Genomic DNA, 19457 nt, shown 5'->3' with positions numbered 1-19457 from the left:
ATAAACAGTTCTGGCACATGCTGCCAACTAAGATTGTTCAATAATATACCAGTGGTATAAAGACTACAGTTAAACTATCTAGAAACTGGTAAATTGGTTAAAGTATGTTTATCTCGGAAACAACTTCATCTGCACTTACTAGTGAAAATAAGAAGGAATAGTTACTTGGTTGTAACAAGGAATAGTTACTTGGTTGTAACAATGAATAGTTACTAGTGAAAGTCCCTTTACTACAGCATGTGTGTGATGAGCAGGTACGACACGTTTAAACTAGCCAAATTAAATTGTTCACTAACAAGTCAAATTAACAGTTGTATTGTAGCCAAAAGAACACACGAAACTGCTGATTCCCATCTCAGCTGATTCCTGCCAAAGCTTGAGCCCAATTTTTATATACCATGGAAAATTCCGTAGTAACTAAAAGTCAATAAGCAGCAAGCATATCTATATCTATACCTATACCTATACCTATACCTATACCTATACCTAAAGAGGCAAAATTTCAGCCAAAATTTTCGTGACTAATTTTCGTCTGGCCTCTCCCCTAGATCAACCGACTTCGACTCGCTCGCGTCTCATACCCCAGATAGAATAGAAATCCAAATCAGACTACCTCTCCTCCTCAATCTGGGCGCGCAAGATCTCAGAATCGCGACAACCGACAAATGACCGCATCCACAACGAGGATCCCAGAATCGCGCCAAACGGTGATGCGATTGACATAACCGACCACAGAGCACTATCAAATCCCAAAATTCCAGCGGAAAACCACATCCTCGAAACCCCCAAATAGCCCTTGCACCTAGAAATCTTTCCCCGTCCCCGTCCCCATCCCCGTTAAGACTCGCGGGGGACATTTTCTCCCCACCTCCGTTCCCCGCAGAGATTACATACCCGACGGAGATCCCTATCCCCACTATAGGATAAAAGAACTGTTCAAATCGACAATCCAAAAGTGTACAAAATACTAACAAACTCATCTTGCAACAACACCAAACAAGATTAAAGTTTACAGACGGATTCCAACAATCCAACTCACACCTCCGTAGGTGGCCAAAATCTAATGCGGATCTTAGAAATCACAAGTGACAAAATTATTGATTGTTTAGCACCTTGACGTTGCCTTCCTGGAGAGTGCAGGCCGAGCGAAGAGAGAGCAGAGAGAATTTGTCTCTAGACTGAGGAGAGAGAGAGAGAGAGTAGAGAAAGCCAGTGCAGTTTCCCTGGCCAAGATCGAGCATTACTACAGCTGTCACGACAAACAACGGGCGCATGTCCTCTTCGTGGCGTGCTTGGCGATGGCGATGATGACCGGGGATAGGGGCGAGGTTGGATGCGGGATTGGGAAGCCTGAAGCGAGCCTGCGTGAGCAGTGAGCTGGGCATTGGTAGGAGGTGCTGCCGCACTAGGCACAAGGCTCACACGACGGCGGATGTGGGAGAGGATACTGTAAATTAGGGTTAAGAATTTCAATATATACTCTACACGCTGATGGGCTAATATGGGCCAACTTGGACTAATTTCTGGTCTGCCACAGCTTGTATTCTTTAGTGGGACGGTGATGCGGGGAATCGAACGGGTACGGAGGACACAGAACCATCCCCGTCTCCGCCAGATCCGACGGGGAATTATATCTACCCGTTTTCTTCCCCGTGGAGGCTAAAATCTTCCTATTTTCATCCCCTAATAGGGGAATTCCCCACAGAGAATCGGAGATTGGGTTCCTATTGCCATCTTTTTTTTTGACAAGAATATTGCCATCTTTAGAACTACCCTCTGACCCAGAGTGTCAGCGGGTGAGTGGTTTTTGGAATGGTTCTGGTTGTAGTTGTAAAGGAACTTGAAGACATGAGTGCAAAGTGTGTGTCCCTACATTTCACTTTAGTCAAAAGTCGTATAAGTGACAAGTCAATAAACTATGTTTTCCAGTAGCAACACACGGGCATTTTTGCTAGTTTAGACTAAGGCCTTGTTTCGTTGTGAAAAGATTTTGGATTTTGACACTGTAGCACTTTCGTTTGTATTTGACAATTATTGTCTAACTATAGACTAACTAGGCTCAAAAGATTCGTCTCGTAAATTACAGACAAACTATGCAATTAGTTTTTATTTTTGTCTATATTTAGTGCTTCATGCATGTGCCACAAGATTTGATGTGACGTCATCTTGAAAAGTTTTTGAATTTTGGGATGAAGGCATGGTGCTGGTTTCAAGTAGAGACAAGACTGGTGCACAAGCAAATGCTCTCAGCTCCGCTCTCTGTATATTGCTAGAAACAAAATTCATGGCATATTATTGCTAGAAGCAAAATTCATGGAAGCAGCAAGCTAGCAGCATATCAGCTCATCAACAAAATTCACTGAAGTTATGTTGGCCAGTCAAGAAACAAAACCTCATGACAGTAAATTGTTCAAAATACATGTAAATCATTGAATATATTATAAGCTATGAGCACATTCATGACCTGATACTAGTGCAGATGTAGGGGCTATTTGGTTGCTAGCCACACTTTACCTTAGGCAAGTTTGACCAAGTTGGCAAGTGTTTGGTTGACAACTAAGTTTAGACATGATTCTTTTGGGCTCCACATGTCATAGAGTTAAAACGTGTGGCAAGATTTCTTTAGGTATGGCAAAGTGTGGCAACCAATTTGCTAGCCACACTTTTTGTGACTTGCCACACTTACCTAAAATTAGTTGTGGTAGATTATGGTTAGCAACCAAACATCCCTGTATATACTACATGTCACCTATCATCAAGCATTGAACAACAGTAACAAAATTGACCATCTCCACATGAATGATTCGTGCTGTTCCAGAATGGGCTAAACAGGTTGTTCGGCTTGAAGGTTAGATGTATATACTTGCAACAATGGAAGGTGGAGGCATGCAATCCAGCTGGGAGAAGAAGTCAAAACCCATGGCGTTGGTGTTGTCCTCCTCTGGATCCACGAATCCTAGGGCAGGGGTGGATCGGGAGTCGCCATGCATCAGGTGTGGGTTCTGGCGTCAGGTGCAGGCTTAGGAATGACCATGGTAGGGACTAGGGAGTCGTCGTTGGCACATCTCGTCCCACGAGCGGGTTAGGGGGCCGTCACCGGTAGATCTTGTCGCTCGGATGGAGAGACGCGCGGCCGGTGGTGCTGGCACCGGTGCCGTCAGGGCGGTGGCGCTGTCGGCATTGTCGCGGCTCGTGCTGGTGTTGGACAGGGAGAAGAGCGAGCTGCAGCCGCTGGATCTAAAGAAGGGAAACAAGCAGAGAGAGAGAGAGAGAGGGAGAGAGAGAGATGTGTGTTGCCCATTGCTTGTTGCAGGTGCATCGATTGTTGCAGGTGCGGCGAGCGGCGGCGGGGGAGCTAGGTGCACGCGGGCGGCTGGGCGCGGCGAGCGGTGGCTGGGCGCGGGGGTCGAAGGAATAAGTTGTTTGTGGCTTTTTTTTGGCCTGCACGATTGGCATATAGGGTTGGGCTCTTTGCCGAGGGCCAGACACACAGGGCCCTCGGCAAATGTTTTTTAGTTTTTTTAAAAAATTCTTTGTCAAAGGCTACAAGTAAGGTCGTCGGTAGTTTTTTTGTCTTTTTAGACTAGTTCTTTTTTGGGTAAAATACATTATTTGAAACTTAATTTTAAAGTTTGGACTAATTTATATTTTCTTAATTTATTTTGTTTCATTAATTTTTTTGAATATTTCAAATTTGAACTTTAGGTACATGGAATAATATAATATAGTGTTTTAAAAAATGTTATTCATGAAATTTGGTGTATGTTGAGTCCCTATCCAAGAACTTGCATCAATGTTTGCGCATCTTCTTTGCATACGAGCGACTTACTGAAAAGGTGTTTTTTAAATTATATAAAATTTATATGAAGTCCGAAAATCAAAAATCTTGTCGAGATGTCATGCTATCCATATGTAGGCTGTGGTAAAAAAATTGAAAAGGTTTCGAACGAGTTGTGACATCGGATGCCTAAAACCCAGATATCTCCACACAGGGGCAGATATAAGCCTAGGACAACTGAAAGCCCAAGTTTGGTTTTGGTAATTAATGACACCAAGTTGCTAATGCCTTGTGTTTAAGTGATTTGAGTTAGGCATAGCAACACATGTGATGAAGGTGCATGGTGGCATGAAAAGGTGGCCACATGATTACAAAGAAATGAAGCATGATGTGGAGATCATGATGATAGACGAGGAGCAAAGTTATCAAGGCAAAGGTATAAACATAGGGTTTTACTTTTGTCGGTCTAAGATGAGTAGAGAAGTGATTGACCGGGTTTAGGATAGATAACCGACTATCAAGAGGGGAAATTACGGTCATCTCTCGAATCAAGTGCTACTAGGTCTACATCTTGAGCATATGCATTAGGATCTAGTAAAGTGCTAACTTAACTCCTTTGGTGAAAATGTTTGTGAAAAGCTAACACACATGCACTTTGGTGGTGGACACTTGTTGGTGTTAGCACTTTTACAAAGGAGGTGGAGTTCCTAGGGTTGAGAGGGGTGTGGGTTCCTCTCTCCCTCCCGCCGAGCTTGCGAGGCGGGATTCGGCGCTTTTGAGAAAAATAAGTGTTTATTTTCTATTGCGCCCGTGGGAAATTTGGAGAAGTCGCGGGAGTGTTTTCTCTCTGAGAAACACTCACCGGACGCTGAAGTGCGGAGGCACCGGACGCTGGCCTCAGCGTCCGGTGTGCTTGACCCTGCTAGGGTTAAGCACCGGACGCACTCTGAGAGCGTCCGGTGGTAAGCGTCCGGTGTGAGGGGTTTTTGCAACCCTCTCTGCGCACGAGTCCGGTGAGCACCGGACCGTCCGGTGCCCAGCGCCCGGTGAGGTCGCGAGTTTGACAAACTCTCTGCGCATGAGTCCGGTGTGCACCGGACCGTCCGGTGTGGACTTGCAGAGCGTCCGGTGTGTTGCAGGTAGCCGTTAGAAACTGACGCACGAGATTCAAGTTCGACACGTGGCCAACTCCAGTGCACCGGACGCAGGGAGTCGAGCGTCCGGTGCTCACTTAGTAGCGTCCGGTGCCCCCGTTTTCAGCCTAGTGAAAGTGGCCAACGGCTAGTTTCTTTGAGGGGCTTATAAATAGTTGGTGGCCGGCTTTGGGAGGTTAGCTCTTGCACATTTGATTACTTGAGACATACATTGAGCTAGAGAACACTCCCTCCACTCATCTCCTTGCTTGATTGCTCATCCTAGTGAGATTGAGTGAGATTCAAGTGCATTGCTTTGAGAGTTGCATTTAGTGGCACTTGATTCTTGAGTTTGCTGCGGATTTCTTGTTACTCTTGGGTGTTTTCCGACGCCCTAGACGGCTTGGAGCAGCGGTGGTGTTGAGCTCGTGATTGGAGATTGTTTCGAGCCTCACCAAGTGATTTGTGAGGGGTTCTTGAGCCTTCCCCGCGGGAGATCGCAATTGGCTACTCTAGTGGATTGCTCGTGGCTTGGAGGATCCCCATCTTGTGAGTGGATGTGCGGCACCCGCTGAGGGTTTGGCTTTGGATTGCCAATTAGCTCGTGATCCATCAAGTGGGTGTATCACCACAACGAGGAGTAGCTTGCCGGGAAGCAAGTGAACCTCGGTAAAAAATCTTGTGTCATCTCTTACCGAGGATTCTCTTGTGATTGTGAGTGATTGATTGGATATATTTCTACTCTACAACGTCGGTATAACAATCACTCCCCTCTCCTTTATCTTTGTATATACCTTGCTAGTTGTGTAGCTTGTTTAGCTTAGCTTTCTTGTTTAGAAGTGTAGCAAGCTTCTAGTTGTGCTTTCTTGTTGTAACTAGTGTTTAGCTTTCTTGCTAGACTTGTGTAGGTGGCTTGCATAGCTTAGTTGTGCTAGTGCTAGAATAACTTCGCCTTTTGTTTTACTAATCAACTTGTCTAGTTGAAGTTTGTAGAATTTTTAAATAGGCTATTCACCCCCCCTCCTCTAGCCATTTGGACCTTACAACAACAGGGGCCATGGCCCTAGGTGTGGCCCAAAATACCTCTTATACCATATGTAAATTTCTGGCTTAGTTTAAAGTAATTTTAAGTATTGGAATTAAATCATCAGGCCCAAACACAGAGAGAGGAGAGAAAAATCCGAGTTCTAACTTCGCGGGCATCGCTGTGACCCCCACTTCGCGTCTCATGCCGCGCCGCAAATCCCCACTACAGCGTTCTACCTGCCGCTCGTCAACCCACTAGGCAACAACTATATTGGCCGGCAACTCGGGGTCTCAGCCCATGTTGGCTGTCGCTAGTCACTAGTCGCTAGAAGATGTCCACTTGACCGTTGGAGACGCGCCGTGCATTGGCCACAAAGCACGTCTACGTGTGGGACTGTGGGCAGGGCACCAAGCCGTCAGCCACAAGTGCATGAGTATGGACTACTCGTACGGTCACTTTTATCGGGCGTGTTGTAAATTCCGGTTCTCAGAACCAATTCTTGGCTTCTCCTCTCTCTAAAAATTCCATCAATAAAATATCGATTTTTAGAGTTGCACAATAAAAAGGATAATACATTAAAATTTTGTCACTCCTGTTCCTAAGCCAAACCATCATCTGAGATAAAAGAAATTATGTTGTGGATTTAAGCATACAATTGAATAACAGCTAAACTTATGTATTTAATTGTGAGCTATTTTGATCCGATGTGGTGGACTCGTAGTATACATGGTTTCATATTGGCCCTAGACGTAGAAAATTGACGAGCTCCGTCACTGTCTCCATATGTGATTATTTGAAGTCAAATGTGGCCCCTAGGAAGTGGCTCGTCATGTTGCACAAAATTTGATGCAAGTTCGTGGCTAGGAACTCAACATATACCAAATTGCATGAATAACATTTTTCGAAACACTACACTGCATTATATCATATTGTCTGTAATCTTTGTTAATCTTTAATAAAATCTTTGTAGGGGCCAAGGCCCCTCCAGTTCCTTCAAAAAAAAAAAATCTTTTTAAAGTTTAACTAATTTCATAGAAAAGAGTAACAACATCTATATCATAAAATATGCACCTTATGAAAATATATTCTATGTTAAATCTAATGATACTAATTTGGTACCGTAAGTTATTTTTTTCAAAAAATTTGGTTAAAGTTTAAAAATTTTATTTTAAAGACAACTCTAGGAGTCTATTTATTCAGATATGAGGAAGTACCATTATATAATTATGAATTGTATTTTTATTATAAATTGATTTGAAACCACAAATGTGAATACCATTTATTTACTAGAAACTTGTTCACCAAAAACTTGGTCAAACGACAATCACTTTAAATGGGTCCCGTTCGGCTGGCATTCTGCCGGCGACTGTTGATGTGTTTTTTCACTGTGTATATAAACAGTACAGTATTTTGTGTCATACGGCTGGCATACGGCCAGTGGCTGTTCAGCTGATATAGTAATTGCAGACGTGCCCGGCTTTGGTAACTGGTAGTAATAAGTCTCATCTATATCATCCAACAAAAAAAAAAGCTCTTGGCGTCTTCCATTCTTCCGCCTCTGTCTCCGAAGAGGCGCAAGGTCATTGCATCCTGTTCTCCTCTCCCGTACAAAACGTTTCTGCGGCAAATCAATGTAAGCTCTCCTGTCCTTTGGTTCTCAGAGTTTCGTGCTCTCTGTTTCTTCCGTAGCCTAGCTGTCCCCCTTGTTATTAGTTCCATTTTTTTTTCTTGTGTTCACTGCTACTCGATGTTGCTGCACAGCTGGTAGTAGACATTTTTTCCCATATTTACCGTACGTAATTTCCGGTCTTCAGTTCCCCCTAACGTCTCCCACATTAATTGGGTGAATCAATCACCAGCCCTCATGGTGCTGGCGCCCTTAATAATTCACTCATAGAACGCACTCGATCGAGGGAGTTCATCAAACGCTTTCGACTTTTGGCCACAGAATATAGACAGAAGTGCAACTGTGAAGCTGCGATCCAGGCCTGGCCTGTGTGAGGAATGTTTGCAGAGCTTGGTTGATACTTAGGTACGTATTGCTCTGCACCATTCATTTGACATTTCATTTCCTCGTGTTGCGGGGATATATAATTTGTTCATCAAATGTTAAAATTCGGTGCTTATCTGTTGTGGACTGCTAGTTGCCAGGAAAGCAAATCATGACATCTTCTGCAGATTCCTATCCGTTCTTCGGTGAAAAGCAGGGTAAAAAAAAAGTCTGTCTACTGTACGTTTGGGTGTTTGTGGGGAGGGCAGAACACTCGGTTTAATTGTTAGCTATTCATCTTCCTCCTCGTCCCCGCCACGGCCATGCTAGGGTTTTGTCGGAGCTCCAGTGAAGCCCTAGCGTGGCCGTGGTGGCCTCCTTCCTCTCTCCCCTTCTCTTTCTACTGCGAGCTCCGGACTTAGGTGCCCCAACCTTGATCTGGCCCGGCCGTCTCCGCCACCCTCCTCTGAGCTCCTTCTAAGGCCGCCGGAGGCCGACTTGGTGAAGAAGAGGGAGAGACGCAGGATTTGCATAAGAAAGATAGCATTGCCAAAAAAAATCTCATATATATAGTAGTAGTTCTAAACTGTAATACATGTTTATGCTGAACATTCATGTTGTCATCTTTTATTTTTCTTTCTCGGCTCCGCCCTTGTTGTGTCGTAAAGCATCTGTCCTAAGTTAAGGCACTATATCGGGCAATCTTCTCTCCTATTCTAACATGAATGTGGTGTCGCCAAGTTACTGAATATTTGTTCATTTGTTGAGTCCAATTTCTATCTGACATATATCCTGCAAATTGCAGAACATGGCTGGACAAGGCCCCCAGGTGAAGAAATCTTGTGCTTGTTGCAAAATGTACAAGGATCATTTGCATGGAAAGATGAAGTGTTTCCTCATGCCAATGTCTGCTAATTATAGACACAGCATGGTGAGCCTTTCATAAATTTATATATCTTTGTGCCCTGAACCCTGATACATTTTCGTTATCTACCATGTTTCCTTTGGAGATAGATTTCAATCTTCGAAGTAGTATATAGTTGCCTACCCTTTCCAAAAACTTAACTGAGTCTGTGTGCTATACAAAACTGAAAGATTCTAGAATCATGCCTTGTGATTAATTGAGCGAGCGAAATCAATTACATTCCTGAATTTCAAACTTACTGTTCATCAGTGAATTGCAAAAATTAGACATTGGTTGCTCTCTGTTGCTTGGATTGCTCTGTATAAAGATATATAAACCAGGCATTATATTTATTTCACTGTTCTTGGTGCAGACAATGCCTGTCAGGTTCATGAACCAATTTGGAGGAGAGATCTCAGAGAGCATGGACATCGAATCCCCTGACGGTAGTGTTTATGCTGTCAAGGGCATCAAGTACATGAACAAGATGCTTCCCCAGTGTGGATGGAAAGCATTTGTTGATGCCCATCCCATAGACCAGAATGACTCGTTGCTGTTCCAGCACATTGAGAAGGCCCGTTTTAAGGTTCTGATAATCGATCCTGATGGTTGTGAGAAAGTCTTTCCGTGTAATGGGATCAGAATCAGTTCTAGTAACATCCAAGAACGAGACAAGGATTATGTTGATGTTTCAGATAGCGCCCATGACCGTACCAAAAAATTATCCAGAGTTCGTAAAAGAGTCTCTAACTGTCAAGGGGATTGTGCAAGTCAACGTAGAAAAGCTGCAAGGATTACCACAGACTCAGCCTCTTCGTCCGAGGAATCAGGTTATTATGTTATACATAATTGTTGGCTACCTTATACATGCATGAAGATAATTTCTTTTGTTAAATGTGCCTGTGTGCAATGAGCTTTGGTTTGATTTATCTAAAAGGTCTTTTATCTGTTTGTTTGTTTTTTCCCTAGCGGCTTTTAGTAATTATCAGTTATGTACATGACCTGAGGGCACTGCTGAATATGAATGTCAGGTTTTGATGACGACCCTAAGACAAATGCTGCACCTGATTATGTCTTATCATGTACGAGTATTCTATCTGATGAACAAGAGGAGCAAGTAGATGGACTTATCAAGCAAATCCAGCCTGAAACTACTGTATTTGTGGCACTAATAAAGCCCGGCAATGTCAAACCACGACGCCCTACTCTTGTAAGCTGCGGTCTTCTCTTTTGTCAATTAAATTGATCTAATCCAATCCTTCAAATACTCAGCCTGTTTAAGTCAGCTCTCACTGTCAGATTATGAACCTCTTGCAGTCTATATTCGAGTCAAATTTGCTGATCCATCCCATTCCCATCTGGAATTAGGTAATTCCCCACGCTTATGCAGCAGCGCACTTCCCATACAAAAATCAAGTCGTGACGCTTCAGCGGCCAGGCAAGAGCAAGAAGTGGCATCCCAGGCTTAACGTCAGAAAAGATAGAAGTTCCCACATGTTAAGCGGGGTGCCTTGGTCACACTTTGTGCAAGACAACCATGTGCAGGAAGGTGACATCTGCATCTTTCAGCCATTGAAGACTGCTGGCGTATGGTTCACTCTGATGGTTCATCTGATTCATCAGTCAAAGGTTGGTACATTATTACATGATGAAAAAAATGGAAACAGTCCTAGTCCAGCAGGGGGAACAAGCTCCAATAGAGGCAGAACAATGAGGTCAAAGGCAAATGATCTTAAGATTGTGCACCCAAATGATGGCAAAGCAGAGGCGGAGGTGACGCCGATAGCGCGTGTTAAGGAGGAACCAGCCCATCAGGGACCTTCTAATTCCAAAGGTCATTGGACTGATGATGAGTCTGGCGATTCCGGTGGACCTTCTGAAGCAGGTCTTTACATTCTGTCAGCTCATGCTCATTTGACTGATGAGCAGAGGAACAAAGTTGAAGATATAGTTGGCAGCATTCAGTCTCAAGTTCCCATTTACGTGGCAGTGATGAACAAGAGTAGTGTCGCTGTCACCAGCACCTGCATCTTAGTAAGCAGCTCAAAAACCCTTTTCCCCCTGTGGCTATTTATTACTCTCTCCATTCCAAATTATAAGTCATTTCAAGAATCTTGGAGAGAAACATTTTCAAATTTGACCAAAATTATAGAGAGAAATACTAAAATTTATAACATAAAGTGAGTATATTATAAAAATATAATTAAGGAAGAATCTAATGATACGTGTCATAATAGTTATTATTTTATTATATAAATTTAGTCAAATTTGAGATACTTTGACTCCAAAGATTCTTAGAATGACTTATAATTTGGGATGAAGGGAGTAACAAATTGTACGTGTGTATGATGTATGTATGCATGATTGAATGAAACAGTACTTCGGCAAGGAATACAGCAGCAAGTACCTTCCACACGGGGAGCACACCGTGACGCTCGTGAGGAACGGGAAGAGCGTGTCATGGAAGGTGACGATGCATGCACAAAAGCTCATTCAAGGCTGGCGTGGCTTTGCCCGCGACAACCGCCTCAAACTCGACGATATCTGCCTCTTCCAGCTGACCAAGGACGACATCAAGATGCTTACAATGACGGTCTACATCATTCGCCATGTCTAACATTGTTAGATTCTACCAGCTGGTTCGATCGTGGCATTAGGATAAATAATAGAATGCTGTTTTTTTTTTCAGAACTTCATGCTGCAATGCTTCGTGTTGCCTTTGCTGTGAAATTAGAAAAGGACGAACCTTAATTTGTTGATGCACTGAACATCCTTTGTGACAATATTGTTATATATTTGGATCTGTATGTCTCTTCTGAGATTTCTGGTTTAACTGCTAATAGGTTTAACTGCCGCAACTAAAATTCGTGAAATTTTGAATCCTGCAATTTTGGATTTTGAATCCTTGAGTTTTAGATACTTTCAGCGGTGGACAAAAGAAAAATACGAAATTTTATAGACACTAATTCATGTGTTATATAACCCTAGAATCATATTTTCTATTGTGGCCACACCAAGTTAATTGTGCTATGTGCAGTGGACCGATGGAGACAGGACCTCACTTGTCCTCCACTGCCCATACGTTCAAGAAGTGTGGAAACTTGTTTTGGGCTGGGAGCAGTTCAATGTAGCTCGGCAAATTCAGCAATCAAATTTCGACAACGTAGCTGAATGGTGCCAAAAGCCGCCCATATACTGTTATATTTTGATTTTTAGGTCTCTTCCGAGATTTCAGGTTTGTTACAATATTTGGACTTGTAAACCACCTCAACAAAAAAAGTCAACTACAAAGTTGTATATCTCTGTAAACTCTAAAATTTCGATATAAAATTTATCTTCATCCTATTAACAATGTTATGAATTTTTTTGTACAAAGCAGCCTATCACTAGCGGTTCAAGCCACGAACTGGCAGTGTTAGGTGGACCTATCATTGTCGTTTCGTGGCTTCAACCAGCAGTGAGAGGTTGTATGCCTATCACTACCTGTTGAAGCCATGAACTACCAGTGATAGTTCACTTATCGCCGTCGGATGAAACCATGAACTGACAATGATACTATATCACTACTAGGTCCAAAGCAACCGGTAGTGATAGTCCGATGGTGGTTATCAGTTCTGGCATGTGGATGGTCTTTATCTGTCCCAAGAAAAGTACATTCACGACCTTCTTGATCATTCCTCTCTCACTGATCACCAGTGCCGATACATCCATGGAGCTTAATCTTCATCTTCACCCCACCGATGGTGAACCTCTTACTAATCCTACTTGGTATATATCATCACATTGTTGTGTTTTCTCTATTTGGGTGTGACTCATCCTAACATTTCATATGTTGTGCACATTGTGAGTTAGTTTGTCGATCTCTACTCTGACTCAGCTCCACTATAGTCATCTCACTCATGTCTTGGGTTATCTTCGTGGGACCATTTCTCATCGTATGTTCTTTCTATGTTCCAACTCTTTTCAGCTCCAAGCATATTCTGATGCTACTTAGGCTAGTGACTCCTCCAATCATCGCTCTCTATCTGTCTGTTGTGTGTTTTTGGTGGTTCTTATTGCTTGGAAGACTAAGAAGCAAACAACTATATATTTCTCATTCTAGCTTAGAGGCTGACTTGCGAGCTACGACTCTTGCTACTATAGAGGTTACTTGGCTATGATGGTTACTTGAGGATCTTGGTATTTGTGTTTCCGTGGTGACATCTCTTTTGTCTGATAGCACTGGTGCTCTTAGCATTGCATGACCCAATCAAACATGAGCTTACTGCACATATTGGTGTAATGCCTCTTATACAAGCTTGGGCACATGTTACAAGATGATGTTATTGAGCTTTGCTTTGTGTTTTTTGCTCTCGGTGCTTTAGTTGGCAGATTTTTTTCATGAAAGCTGTTTCTTTTTGTCCAAACTCAGTCTTTGTGACCCCATGAGTTTGAGAGGGAGGGGTTGTTAGATATGTGTGTTCTTATATTTTTCATGTTTGTTATAAGGGTCTTGTACATATTTGGGCTTTAGCCCTTCTTCTCAATACAACCACTATTCCAACATATCATATGCACATAACTTTAGAAATTTAGGCATTTTTATGTTTAATTTGATCCAAAATATAGTAGTAAATTCGTAACAACAAACATGTGCATATGTGAACTACCAGTGGCAACTATGATGAATATACTAATCATGTTTAGTAGCACAAAAACCTTACTCAATATAGAAACAGCTAATCATGTTTAATAGCACAAAAACCTTACTGAATATAGAAACAGTAAGATTAGCCAGTGGAGTATACTGTATACCCAACGGAGGGACATATGCTCAAGGCATCGGTAGCTCCATACGGACTAGTCGACATAGTATGCTTGATGTCGAAGGTTACATTGTATATATGTATGCATGTATGTATATATGAGAAACAGTACTTCGGCAAACAATATAACATCAAGTACCTTCCACACGGGGAACACACCGTGACGCTCGTGAGGAACGGGAAGAGCGTGGCATGGAAGGTCAAGATGCATGAACACAAGCTTATTCAAGGTTGGCGTGGCTTTGTCCACGACAACCGCCTCAAACTCAACGATATCTGCCTCTTCCAGCTGACCAAGGACGACATCAAGATGCTTACAATGACGGTCTACATCATTCGCCATGTCTAACATTGTTAGTTTTGTTTCTACCTGGGGTTCGGTCGTGCATTAGGATGATAATAATAGGATGCTGGGCTTGGCACAACTTCCTGCTGCTACATCGTGTTTGCCTTTGCTGCGAAATAAGAAGAGGACGAACCTTAATTTGTTCATGCACTGAACATGCTTTGTTACAATCTTACTGATACTAAGGTGTCGTTTGGTGCGGCTTTCAGATCCTTCAACTCCCAAACTACTGTACAACATTGTTTAACATTCTAGCAGACCGTAGTAATGAGCAAAATAGCTTCGGCTCCAACAAAAACGAACTAGAAAACGAAGGAGCAGTTTGAGACTGCTCGACTCCAATTTTAAACACCTTCACCTCTAAACCTGATAATGGTTTTGGTTAAAACCGGGTTTTTTGGTTTGGTTTTACTTTTAGGCTGTATTTGTTTGGATTGAAACAGCTGAAAAGGCTGTTGGACCAGTTTGGTTTGGGCCCTATTAAAGTGAACTGAACTGGTTTGGCTGTAAATAATACAGTTTACAATGATTTTTTATTCTATCTATTTATTTTTTTGCTTTTGTTTATGGCTAAATATAAACAATAGCATGAGGTGCCGGTGAAATGGTGGGATGGAAATATATTTTAATGGGTCTAGCGCATAAGTGGTATGGTTTAGTGTGGATGATTGAAGTCATAGTCTAATTTGATTTGGATTTGACTTTCACATATATATGTTTTGGATTGGTGTGGGTTTGGTTTGGATCTCAGCCCACTGTCAGGTTGACCTCTATATTTTTTTTCTAAAGCACCTCAGTAGGTACTTTAGTTTTTCAGAAGCACCTCATACTACTCTAGTTTTGGAGTTCTATTCTCTCACCTAGAGTTGATGTATGATTACGCACCTTGCTACTCATTAATTACCAATCACTTTGCCATGTATCTGTTGGACTCCCCGGCCCTCCGCCCGTGTGCGTGAAGGACACGACCCATCCTTCTCGAGACCATCTTTGCGTGTCCCGCTTTTGCTTTGGCAGATCATTGCTGAGGGCAAAGGCAATGTGTAAAAAAAAGTAGGTCCCACATGAATAGTATGTTCGGTTACGTAAATGTCGTGGAATATAAATGGGACTATATACGGAGGAAAACAGATTGGATATGAACGGATATCACTGATATTACATTTGTTTTTATATTTCTGGTCGAATTCGGATTCGAATACGGATAGTGTCAGCCATGTCGAATATAATACAATTGGATATTAATATTATAAATATGCGATTTGAGTATTCAGATATGAATACGGTATTGAATGTTGAATATCCAGACTCGGATACGGACAAATTTGAACCCCTCTATAGATTGATCTAGAATACGATCGGAAAATATCTATATATTGTTTTCATCTCTAAATGAGACCCATGCAATGTCCGGTGATTTCAATGTACTGGTTGATTTTTGTACTTTTTTTGCATCTATTAATTCCCGTAAGTTCGTAAATTTTGTATTAATATTTCTCGTGTTGTATCTAAGGTGCAATCTAACATACGTTACCCTATGCTAAAAGGTTTACAAACGTGCCAACCAAAAAAGACGGGCATGAATAAAGGATATCTCCTCACCACGGTGCTCATCACGGACATGGATGGCAGTTGATTTCATATTTACAAGCGACCACGGCGCGCCAGGGACGTCCTCGGTTCAGTTTCGGCCAAACGTTTTCGATTCGATCTCTATTTCGCATGTGCAGATGATTCTCTTACGTGCAGACTCTGCAACGGGGGTGTACTAGCATGAGCATATTTGGTAGTCTTTTGTGATATGATAGTATTCGTTTTTGTATCACCACCCAACTGCAAGTGTATTTAGTAATCTTTATCTTCATACTAGATAGTATACAATTTTTGGTATCACTAGGTGGATGATTACTTTAGAGTTTTTTTTGTAAGTCTATATTTGGTAGTCTTTATGACTAAATAATATACATTTTTGGAATCATCAGGTAGATGATTACTTTGGAGTTTTTTTGAGGTGTAGAGGTTTGGAAACAAAATCAGCATTTTCTATATATCTTGACTATACACCTGTCGTTTCTTTTGTTTCCCTTATTACTAAAAAATATTTCCTTTACATGAACAGGCCTGCGCCGAAGAACGAAAACAAAGTTGACTCGCGGCATCCGAGCAGATATCATCGTGGCTGCAAAAGGCTTCTCAACTCCAACCGGATTTCTATAGGATACTTCCTTCATCCCAAATCTATACCTATCTGTAAAGAGAGAAAATTTCAGTCTGCCTTTCTTTTTTCTGTCCGCCACAATCCTGTCCGCGATCACGTTGTCATCTTTTCCGTTTCGTAGCGTGTCTTTCTGACCAGCAACAAGTCTCTCCCTAACACGTCCCTTCCAACCTGACGGAGACACACACACGGTCCCCCACGTTGCGCAGGTGGCCTTCAACATGAGGACCGAGGCGGTGATCCATTAAAGCCACGGCCTTGTTTAGTTTGTTTAAAAGTCAAAACTTTTTAAGAGGCGGTGATCCATTAAAGCCACGGCCTGTTTAGTTTGTTTAAAAGTCAAAACTTTTTAAGATTTCTTATCATATCAAATCTTATAGAGCATTAAATCTATATTTATATCTAATAATAAAGAGGTAAAGTTTTAGACTTTTTTTTCAACCATCCATTTGTTTGATCCATCTCTCTTTAACTACCGAACAATGGGGAGTTTCTTTCATCCAGATTTATATTTATATATAGAGCCTATACTTAGACAAGTTAGAATAGCTTTTGTCTAGCGGGATATAGAGTTTGGTTCCAAAACTTATTAGGTCTGAACCGAAACTCTAGATTCCTAATCTATATTTATATCTATATCTAATCTTTCTCCAATATATAATTGTCAAAATTTTAGTTTACCAAAAAATTCTGTCCGCCAACTCTTTGTTGCTAGGTTCGATTCGAACTACGTTTAGACTGGTTCTAGATGGAATTGGTTTGCTATTGAGTTTGGTTATAACTAGATTTAACCAAATAATGTAGTAGTCCACTTGATAACTTTTTTTCTCCCGTTGCAACGCACGGGCATTTTTGCTAGTTATAAATTATAACTCATTTTAAAAATTTTAAAGAGTCAAACCATCTCAAATTTGACCAAAATAATAGAAAGAATTATAAAAGTTTATGATATCAAATAGATGTATTATGAAAATATAATTAATAAAGAATATAATGATACTTAGTTGATATTATAAATATTATTATCTTATCGTATAAATTTAGTCAAACGTGAGATGCTTTGACTTTTCAAAATTCTTGAAATGACTTATAATTTGAGATAGAGGGAGTACATTAGATTTTATTTTGTAAATATTCACTTACATATATATACCCGGAGACACTAAAACATACAACAAACATCAATATATAAATAGATCTTTGCATGGAACAACTCGTTCCTAGAGCTAGGCTGTATACCAAATTGTACCATCTACTCTCTCTGTCACAAAATAACTATCGTTCTCGCTTCTCGAGAAATAACTTTAACTAAATATATATTAAAAATATTAATATTTATGTTACATAATTAGTATCGTTGAAAAAAACTTTAAATCTAGTTTTTTTAACAAAATTATTATTTGGAGATATAAATATTGCACGTATTTTTTATAAAATTGAGTTAACCTTGTGACACGAAAACCGAAAATAACACTTAATTTAGGACATAAGGAGTACTCCACAAACTCTACGGTAAAGCTGCCCATGGTAGAGTTCGTGTAGTGGAGTTGCAAAAACTAGAATGGAGTAGTCTCAAACATGCTCTGCAGACTTCTCTCAGCTCCATTGTAGTAGCTCCATTATAGTATGCTACAGTAGATATTGTGTTGGAAACTCTTGTCGGAGACAACCTTAGGAGGTGTTTGGAGTATTAAAGTTTAACAGGTACTGCAATATTTTTATTTTATTTGATAATTAGTGTTCAATCATAGACTAATTAAGCTTAAAAAATCGTCTCGCAAATTATTCTCTAACTATATTTTTAGTTTAATAAATAATTTATATTTAATATTTTATGCATGTATCTAAATATTTAATATGATAGGTGGTAAAGTTTACCGCCTCCAACTAAACATAACCTTAGAAATGATGTAACAGGTTCTACAATTCTGATCACTAGAGACAGGCATGGATTCGCACCTCCAAGCCGTCAATTTTGTCGTCTTATTCGTTTGGCTAATTAGCTATGATAGAAAATATTATTGACTAATTTATTGTGAGAAAAAAAACATAATATGAATAGTTGACAGATTCTGCTCTCAAGCAAGGAAATCCTACACGCGTATAAACTCTTTTGGAGGCAGTGGGCAGGGGGCACTGCACACTTGCACAGCACAGCACAGCAGTTAGCAGCGCAGGAGCCACACAGTGCAGCAGCACAAGGATGGACTCGGACTTGTTTAGTTCCAAAAAATTTTATAAAATTTTTCAGATTCCTCGTCACATCAAATCTTTAAATTCATGCATGAAGTATTAAATATAGACAAAAATAAAAACTAATTGCACAGTTTGATCGGAATTGACGAGATGAATCTTTTGAATCTAGTTAGTATATGATTAGATAATATTTGCCAATATAATGAAAGTGATACTATTTTTATTTTGCAAAATTTTTTGGAACTAAACAGGTCGGCGCTGGGCAGCAACACCAGCAGCCACGATAGATGGGGCCGGGGGAATACGTGCTGCTCCTCAATTCATGCCATTCTTTAGAAAATGCAAGGCACAATAAAGATATTCTGTTGAAAAATGCATTTTCAGTATTTCTCTGCCAGTAATTATTAAAATCTCCTTTTTGTCGTCTGTGCTGTAGTAATCTTTATTTTGATGCATATCAGTACTGCTTCAGGTTTCTGTCTGGCATATCAGTTTGTCAGTTGAAGTTGGAAACTAGTGCTAAAACCTAGAGTAGTAGTAAGAAGGGCTTTTGGAACCGGGCCTTGTTTAAATTTAAAAAGTTTTTGGATTTTGACACTATAGAACTTTGGTTTTTATTTGACAAACTTATCCGATCATGGAGTAGCTGGACTTAAAAAATCCATCTCACGATTTACAAACAAACTGTGTAATTAGTTTTTATTTTCATCTATATTTAATGCTCCATGTATATACCGCAAGATTTGATGTGACGAGAAATCTAGAAAAGTTTTGGTGTTTGGGTGAACTAAACAAGGCCATAATAGAACTTTTTTAGCATCAAATGGTAAGTAGATGGGGGGGGACAGTAGTTACAATCTCGCTAGAAAAAACATGGCCTTTTTTTTGCAAAATTTTTTAAATTTTTCGTCACATCAAATCTTGTGACACATGCATAGAGCATTAAATATATATTAAAAAATAACTAATTATATATTTATCTATAATTTGTGAGATGAATCTTTTGAGCCTAGTTAGTTCATAATTAGATAATATATTTATCAAATACAAACGAAAATGC

At 40.7% G+C, this 19457-nt stretch overlaps 1 protein-coding gene across 1 annotated transcript; it reads left to right on the top strand.

Annotated features, from left to right (window-relative positions):
* LOC8062502 (B3 domain-containing protein Os03g0620400) lies at positions 10245-11639 on the top strand. The gene is made up of 2 exons (XM_021457416.1): positions 10245-10866; positions 11210-11639. The coding sequence occupies exons 1-2, from the start codon at positions 10327-10329 to the stop codon at positions 11447-11449; spliced, it is 780 nt and encodes a 259-aa protein (XP_021313091.1). The 5' UTR covers positions 10245-10326; the 3' UTR covers positions 11450-11639.

This window comes from Sorghum bicolor, chromosome 1 (assembly GCF_000003195.3).
Source record: "Sorghum bicolor cultivar BTx623 chromosome 1, Sorghum_bicolor_NCBIv3, whole genome shotgun sequence".
NCBI lineage: Eukaryota > Viridiplantae > Streptophyta > Magnoliopsida > Poales > Poaceae > Sorghum > Sorghum bicolor.
The sequence above is the reverse complement of the archived record's forward strand: the minus strand, read 5'-3'. Positions and strand labels throughout refer to the sequence as shown.